Source organism: Leuresthes tenuis, unplaced genomic scaffold (genome assembly GCF_036924035.1).
Source record: "Leuresthes tenuis unplaced genomic scaffold, fLeuTen1.0.hap1 SCAF_18, whole genome shotgun sequence".
NCBI lineage: Eukaryota > Metazoa > Chordata > Actinopteri > Atheriniformes > Atherinopsidae > Leuresthes > Leuresthes tenuis.
Window position 1 is genome coordinate 8274910 of NW_027325372.1, and position 9238 is coordinate 8284147.

The 9238-nt window shown below is 39.8% G+C and overlaps 1 protein-coding gene across 2 annotated transcripts in view; it reads left to right on the forward strand.

Moving 5' to 3' along the window:
* Positions 1 to 9001, forward strand: part of samd12 (sterile alpha motif domain containing 12) — a 102878-nt gene extending 93877 nt beyond the window's left edge. For both annotated transcript variants that reach the window (XM_072370162.1, XM_072370161.1), the window contains exon 5: positions 7470 to 9001. In XM_072370162.1, coding sequence (XP_072226263.1) covers positions 7470 to 7501 — 32 coding nt within the window. In that variant the 3' untranslated portion in view covers positions 7502 to 9001. The remainder of the gene's footprint in view (positions 1 to 7469) is intronic.
* Positions 9002 to 9238: the final 237 nt, after the last annotated feature.

Here is a 9238-nt window from a genome sequence, read left to right on the forward strand (position 1 = left end):
ATAAACAAAAACAGACCTTTGAACAGGACAGGGAGGGGAAATATGTAAGTGGCATGCAAAGAAGCAGCAGTCAGAAAATATTAGACCACAGAGGGTCATTCTTTAAGTTGCCAACAATCTTTTTTAGCCTGTGTGTATTGTGAAGGTCTGGTCCCTGTGGGAGAATGTTGTCAAGCCCAGTGAGAGTTTCTCTGAGAAGCTGTAGCCCCTGTGCTGTAGCTGCATTATGTCATGTTGGTTTGCAAGTAGAGAGTGTCCTCAGGTGCTCTTTAATAGCACATAATTAGGTATCGTTAATCACCTGTACAGGCTGCGGTTTTACAAGGTTAATGACGGTGTAGCCAATCTCTCGACTGTGTCCCATTCTTTAAATTTTTATCTGTGTCAGCAGAAACCTGTGAACTCTGGGTTGTACACACTTCTCTCCCTCACCTATCTTTAGCTTTTGCTATTTCAGTCTATATTACAGCTGTGTCCTTTTTACTCTTTTCTTAGTGGGTGTTTATTGTGTAAATCACACAAGAAAGCAAGAATACACCAGATATTATAAGGACAATGTATGTAGAAGCAACATGGATCATTTTTTTTGCAACTGCATTACCCAAAAAGGCCACAATGTGAAACATGAATAAATTATGATTTGGAAGCATAAAGAATGAATTTTGAAGCAACAGGAAAAGCACCGTGTGGTCTGATATGTCCAGATTTATCCTGCTCCCAAGGCACATCAGGATAAAAAAGAGTAGCAATTGAGCTGCTGCACCCGTCATGGCTGGTGCTTATAATAACAAATGTAGTGTTATGATAGAGATGTAGTGTTATGATAGAGATGTAGTGTTATGATAGAGATGTAGTGTTATGATAGAGATGTAGTGTTATGATAGAGCAACGCTATGTGGCCAAAAATGAGGTCAGCTGACTACTTGAATGATGAGGTTTTTTTCGGTCAATAGATTTTTTTCTTCCCTAATGGCACTTGTATATATTCCAAGATGACAATGTCAGGATTCATTGGGCTCAAATTGTTCTATGAACACATTTTTTTGGTCAGCTGTGCTGAAGCTTACCATGTGTGGACATGCAGTTGGTCGACACTTCTTTGTAGAGGTGGGGACAGTGGTGCTTCTCCTACAAAGTCTCCCATCAAAGCAAGCAATCGTGTTATTATAGCACTCATAGCCTTCTTTTTTCTAGTATCTGTTTTTTTATTGAATAGATTAAGACACATGCTCACAGTTGGGTGGAAAGGATTAAATTTGTGTCACACGGGCTTCTGGCACAAGTGGACGTAGAAACCTTTACAACATATAAAAAAAGGAATGGATACCTGACCGTATGCAGCATGGTTTGCTGGAAGTGCAAACAAGGATGCAGCATCTACCTGTTAAGGTTAAAACAATAAAAACTGCTTAGATTGTGATGAACAAATCTAAATGTTTCTTTGTTTGGCTGATCAATAAATGCACCAACACACCAGCATGTAAAAACACCTTTTTTTATATTGTGCTGTTACATAACCAGATCAATCGAGGTCCTGCAGTGCTGTTATTGATAATCCAGCAGGCATGAATATGAGTAACAGAGATTTTCAAAATGCTGACGCAAACATTTAATACGTTTTCTCAGTTAAAAAAAGACTGTTCAGTATTGCTGTGTGGAGGGTTGCACATGTTCATTGTGAAGATGCTCTGACCTCAGCCATGTTTTGTAAACAGCAGGGACGTTGCTGGAGGGCCTGGCATTTAACACCAGTCATGCCATCACAGCAAAATGAGCATATTGTACTTTTTTTGTTTAGCACCATGAATCATTCACGCAGACTTCCACACATACAAGCATGCTCACAAATATAGATTCATGCAAGTCAGCTCACACGTTGTAACTATAGCTAAGGAGCTTTTTTTCCCCCTGTTCTACTTTTTGCTTCTTGCATCGCCATCTTTAAGCCCTGAAGGCCATGGAGCCCTGTGTCGGAAGCGATATGCTGCATGATAGAGCAGCACAGTAAAAAATAAATAAATTTTAAAAAATGCTGCATTGGAATTTGACAGTCTCCTGCTGAACAGCTAAAGGATACTGAACCATAGAGGCAAAGTCTGTGAGTGTGCAAATGCATGTGTGTGTGTCAGCGTATGTGTTGGCAGGTGACGCTGAAAAAGGTCCAGGAGCAAACAAATCCACCTTGACACAAGTAAGACTGCTAAAATACAGAACTACCAGCCTGTCTTTGCTGTTCTTGAAATAGACATATTTACTTACAGAAACCTCACTAGGTTACACTGATGAGGAGATCTGCTTAAGCGAGATACATGGTGAGAAGGAGAGGGGAAAACTTCCCGTCACTTGTTTGTGTGTTTGAAATCAGGACAGGAAAAGAAGCAGCCGTGCTTGCTGGAGTTGCAAAATAAGATGACCTATTTTGAACGTGTGCGGAAGACAAAGCTCTCTAAACCTTATCTAAGCAAGTCTACATTTATGAATATATGCTAGCCTGTGTGTGATATATCAATCAGTGGTGCTCAGTGAGCTGGCACAAATTCCTCTTAAATTAAAAGCATGCAGCAGATGAGATGTATTTGGACTCGGTCATTTTTGAAAGCCCTTTCTGGAAGTCTATGAGTCAAATGAACAGTAGATATTATGTAATGTCAATATAAAGATCAATAACAAACTTTTTTTTCTATGAGAAGAATGCACCTCTTCCATTCAGTACCATCTATATTTGTAATAGTCCAGATCACAGCCGTGTTTACTGTACATCTGTGGGACACTTTCAGAAACTAATTATTGAACCACTGCAGAAAATGTCTTGCTGGGTCAGAACAGGATGATCATTAACAAATTACTTCTGGGCAGTGTGTTTTGTGGGTCATTGTGGTGATGCTTTAAGTTCTGGTTTCTATTGTTATTCTAATAATGGCTTTTATTGTTTTTTTCTTATGTTAAAGAACAAGCTCATTTGGAATGGAGAGTTGTGACTGTAGCAATCATCTTTATTATAATCAAGATGCTAAATCCTAACCATAGCGTAGAATAAACTGATGACTTTTGAGCGTACATTCATCATCATACATTTATTCATTACATTAAGATTAAATAACAGTGAAGACACCAAATGAAATATTATAGAAATACTTCAATTTCTTAAAAAGTGGAAAACCAAGAGCAACTTTTGAATTAACTTGTTTCTGTGATACTGTACTGAATTGCAATTTAAAAACTGGTTCATTTGAACACTCCATGTGGACTGATGATGATTTAACTACCCTCCATAAAACTTCTTTCTACAAAGCAGGAACTTTACAGACTTCCTGAAACTGCTCAGTAGCACAAATGGAATAAGATCGGTATCTTATCAGTCCTACACAGACCTGATAGAAGCCTTTTTTTTCTTTGAGAGGACATCCAGCCTCTAACACAGAGTTGGTTTCACCCAGTCATTGCAACTATCCTAGTTTACTGCTGCACATCCAGACTTGGAACACAGGGTAGTGGAGCAAAATGTGGCTGCACACACTTTGATTTACCAGGCGGCACAGCTCTGATTACAAATGTGTGGGGAGGAGCTGTAGAAGAACAGAAGGCAATAGACGGAGATGACACTATGACATGACGAAGGAAAGAGTGAATTTGATGATCTTGACATTTGAGTCCATGTCTATAAAACGCATGTATGTAGGTTGCACAGAAGAAACGCTTTCTGTAGGATATTGGAGCACGTTTTGTGTGTGCATGTTATCTTCATAGAGTCATTTATGCTTGAAAGTATGAGATTGAATCTTTGTGAATTACACTGTGAAACAGCACATTAATAATAGATCAACAGCCCCTTTTTTGGGACATAAATGTGATGAGTGGGCTTTGTAATTGGTTTGTTTAATAACTGGAGACAAACGGAGTGTTCTCTGCCTCTCGTTTGCTTTTACACACAGCAGAAAATTACAAAATTGTAATTTTCTGTCAGACGCTGGAGCAAACGCACACACACACCCACACACACGCACACACATGCACACACACAACAACACTTATATCAGAGAGGCATTCACATGCTGATCTGTTTAATTTAAGTTTGTCAAATTATGGTAATTAAAGAAAAGACTTTCCAGAGTGCTTTGACCTTTTCTGTCCTTGGAGACTGAAACAGTACCAGCCGAGGGATGAACAAACTTTTTTAAATTTAACACTGCTTTTTAAGAATTCAACCCATTTGAAGCCATTTTCAAACCAAGGGTGTGAAGCAGAGTGGGTATGTTTGTTTTGCATGGTTTTATGGCAGCAGAAATTTCTTTGATCGTCTGATTTCTTTTAATGTCTTAAAAACCCCAGTCACAACAACAAACTATCCTTTAGATTAAGATGCAGAGCAGTGTTTATTACGTGTTTGTGTAAGTGAGGGTAGGAGTGAGAAAGGATTTGTTTATGTGTCGTAGCAGACAAAAGAAGCCAAATACAAAGTGTGTCATTCAAGTGCACCTCTGGGCCAGTTCTCTGTTCAATATTAGGATGATACATGTATGTATGCATGTATGCATGCATACATGTGATGGAGTATGTGTGTGATGGAGAGAGTCAGTGTAAACTACCCATGAAATTAAGATTCAGAGAAGAGTTTTTTTGTGTAAATGCAGCTCTTTGCTTGTGGGTGTGACAGTGCAAACTATCCTTGAAATTAAGATGTAGACCAGGAGTTGTTCCTGTGTGTGTGTGTGTGTGTGTGTGTGTGTGTGTGTGTGTGTGTGTGTGTGTGTGTGTGTGCGTGCGTGTGTGTGTGTGTGTGTGTGTGTGTCTGTGTGTGTCTGTGTGTGCGTGTGCGTGTGTGTGTGTGTGTGAGGAGCTTTGCGTATTCTCACCGTCCTGTGAAGACAGAGAGGGATGGGGATTTGAAGAATTTTCCAAACAGACTGGCAGCTTGTCAGGGCCCTCCTACGACTGTAATGAATTTCAGTCTTTTTCTGGTGTGTGGTCCCTGCTCTGATAAGCTCTGGTACTAATACAGTAAACCAGGAGTGTGCGCCCCAGGGCTGACATGGTGTTTATATGCTTCTGAGCTAAAAAATCGTGATGCCTCAGTGTCATAATAGTGACAATGAAATTAAGAAATTTGAGTTTGCTCATCTGTGTGTACTTGTAAACAAATTAAACCAAAAAAGCACAGTCTTGAAATTTAATTAATACAGGACAATTTGCTCAATTTCTTGTCCTTTTAGGGTAGTTTTTATTGCTAAACGACTAAAGAGTTTCCTTTTCATTCTGAAATTCTACGTCCTCTACAGTTGCCAGGCAGTTTCATTCCATGTCTGTGTAATGTTCATTTTCTGGGCTCCAAAGACATAAGATACCTGAGTTTGCTTTTAAATATCGTAACATGATTGCATTTTCCATTATGCAAAGTGGTCTTTCCTGAACAAAACTGGTTAAAGCTCCTACAATTTCAAGGCTCTAGTAGTCTCTAAATGCCTAAATTTTTTTTAAACAAATAGCTACATACCTTTATTTTATCACAAAAGTGATATTTCATTAACTACAGCATGTTCAACAAGAGTTATAGGAGATAGAATCTGGTGGAAAGTGGCTGTGGAAGTGATGTTTTGTTGTTGAAACCCATCTCACAGTTTCTGTACCTTTATTGTGACACTAATAGTAGTTTTGACATGTGGGCAAATGTGCCGTGACTCATTTTCTTGAGAGACTAGGCTGACACGAAGTGTAAAATGAATTTTATTGTCTCTCTTGATGTTTTTCATAAAGGTTCTGCCTTCAGGTTCCAGTGTTTGTGTTTGGGGGACACTATTGACAGTAATGCAATATAATTTTGATAACTGTGATTTAATTTGTGTTTGATCGCGCACAAACCAAACTCTTGTTCTACAGCAGTCCAGTCACATCTTTTATAATCACAGTAGAGTCACTGAGACACTCAGGAGGGAAATGTGGAGCAAACAGTTATCAAGTCAGTTGTAGACTGCGACTTTGATGCTAGGTTACCAGAGAGTCATGTTTTTCCATGATGTGTGATGCTGGATATGAGTGAAGTTTTTTATTGCTTATGGTTGTAATGTTTTCTTTTTGAGGACTGGTCTGCAAACTAAGTTTCCCATTAGGGAAATGAAGTGAGAGGTCACTAAATCCTACATACTTCTCTTTGAAATATATGTGATACATTTATTAAATACACGCCTGACATGATTTAGAGAAATGACTTTAATGACTCTGTATATTCTGTTTTTGGGAATATCCTGCTTTATGTGACTTGAAGTTTAATGAAAACAGGTCTTGGCATCAAATTTGTAATCCACAAGGTGCGCCAATAAACATGAACTTCCTTAATGTTCCTTCCTTAAAATCAGTGCTGTAAGAATGTTTAATTGAACCTTTATTCAACCAGGAAATAGAAACTCTTGAGATTTAGGATCTCTTTTCCTAGAGTGTCCTGACAAAGATAGGCAGTTACTTGGATCAGCAGAAATATTAACATCAAACTTCACTCCCATATCTGTAATTCACTGTTCACGTCTCCAGTTTTTTTTAGACTTATTTAAGTTTTGTATGTCAGATTCTCACACTTGCACTTCTTTTATTTTATCCCTAAGTTTCAAAACATTAATGTGAATTCTTAGCTCCGTGTTGGTTCTCTGCCCTAAATTTCAGAGCCTGTTGTTGAATAAATAAAACTGTATAAAGTCACAAATGTCAAGCACCAAGCTCGTCATCCACACAGATACACATTCATAAACACACACACACACACACAGATGCTCTCAAGCTGTTGTCAGGGATGGGGTTGGCGTGTTTCTTTGTGCCTTGTCATCACATGCTCCAATTGAACTCTAAATGTCAGTTGTCTCTCTCCGCTTCATCTGTTTGACTCATCCTTGTTGTCTTCAGTCTGCATTTGAAGTGCTTGTGTGTGTCACACTGACATGTGCTGGTGTGTAAGCGCTTGATGGACACACTGGTGCTCTCCATCCTCTTCATATGGCTGCAAGCACAATGAAAGCCTCTTCATTGATTTTCTTATGCTATTTTATAATTATGTCTCTTTTTTTTTATTTGACCCCCTTTCTTTCATTCTCTCTTTTATCCTGTCTCTGTTATCTACCCCCCCCCACCACCACCTCTATTTTTCTAATTCCATCCCCCCGATCCATTTTTATGCCTCACTGTGCCCAAGCTCATTATCTTGGCCCCTACCCCCTGTTTGATCTCGACTTCTTAATTTCCTTTCTCATTTACGTCACTCTGCTTGGATTCATTTTGGAACCTCCTTCCCTATTCCTCCTGTAATGCTCGTCACCATTTTTCTTTTGTTTTTACAACATTTTCCTCCTTCTTGTCTTTTTTGTTAACATCTTCCTCTTTCCAGTGTCACTGTTTCCCCTCCATTTCACACCCTCTGCCCGACAATTCATCTCAAAATCTTTTCCAGTGTATTCATCTTTTGTTCTTTTTCTTTTCTCTCTCTGCAGCCTCTCTGGAGTGCACTCCGTCTTCACCTTAGCTTGATGGAGCAGGACTACCCAGTCACAGAAGGGCGTGGAGACACGCGGCCGCCTTGCAAACATCCACCTAGATTTCTTCCTGGACCAATCACGTCTCTCCGTCTCAAACCTTTGGTCTCTCTCCTCGACTTTTCCAAAGACTAAACTGGAAAAAAACACAACTTCTTCCCAGCCACACCCGAAAATCTCTGAGTTCTGACTCGCCGTTTCCTCGCAGGTCAAATAATTGTCACAGCTTCCTGTAATATGACCAATAGTTTCCATGGCAGACTTCCCATCACCACTCATTTCGTACCTCTACAGCCAAACCTGCATCAGACCTCTGATGCTATAGCTCCCACACTTCCCTCATTCAGTCATTTATTCCCTCAAGATCCGCAAAGTCAGAATATTTGCTCAGCCGGTTTTCTAAAAGCAATTAAACACAAAGGATTTTTTTTTGCACCATTGATGTGTGTGCTTATGTGCTTTTAAGAATCTCAACCTAGAGCACCACCCTGCTTTTACAGTAAACACTGACAGTTACTGTATAATCCACACTGTCATTCTGTCACTCAAACATAAGCCCTTTTCACACAGACAGTTCAAGGTGAGCCTGATGCGCTTTTGTTGTGCATCAATGTCCGGTACAGAGCTGGATAGGGAGCATGAAGTAGATGCATCACTGATACACCTCTAAGCTTGCAATTGGGGAGCCAAAATGTGTTAAGTGGAAGATGACTTGGCGTCGCTACCCACTCTTACCAACAACGCCGTTGTAAACTGTCCCCCTGTAGTGATTACATTTCCGGTCCAGTCAAAAGTAGTAAACTTGCCTGATTATCTTAGAGGTGTGACTGTCAGAAACACAACCTGCAGGATGCAGTGTAATGCCACCCTTTCATGTTGTTGAGTTACACGCCTGTCCTTCAGTAGGTAGAGGAACAGGTAAGCTGTAGCTGTTGGAGAACTGATAATACATCTGCTGCTACACACGCTGGGAAAGGCTTAAATTGGCTTGTTTTAGCAGGTGTATCCACATTTAATAAAAACCTGTTAAAACATGTTACTTCTGGTGTAAACATGATACATTTGATCTGTATGAATAACCAAAAGGGGAACAGTACGTCTTGGTGTCTTTTTCTGCAGCATTATGGTACGATTGCTGTGTGAAAAGGGCTGATCTCTTGTCTGAGGCATGTTAGCCTCTTCATCGTAGCTCTCTGTGTTTCCTCCCATGCATACACTGCTGAGCCTGGTTCTGTCCAACTGAGGACAGAATAAAAGGCCATTCAAAGTCCACTACCATATATTTTCCCTTTCTCTTCTCTTGCTCTTTATCCTCAGACTGTATTCCCATAACCACAAGAGGTTGACACATTTTATACAACCATGTGTGTTTGTGCTCTTTCTCTCTGTTATTCTGTGAATAGACCAGATAAAAAGTGTTAGACGACACTTAGAGAAGTATCCATATCTCTACTCTCTTTTTACCCTCCCCTTACTGTGTATTGTCCTCATAGGGTACACAGTAAGCCCGAAGGAATTTCACTGTGAAAACAACCAGTAGATAGGGGAATGAAGACTGAACCGAGCATCACATAAAGTAAAGCTAATGTAGCTCCCTGAAATGAATAATATTGCTGAGAAAAACTATCTGGAGGAAATGAGAAGCAAGGAGGAAATTCCCTTCGGTGTCCCTGAAACCAAGGTCCTTGTAGGAAAAATAATTTAGCAACCCAAAGGGTTGACAGCTG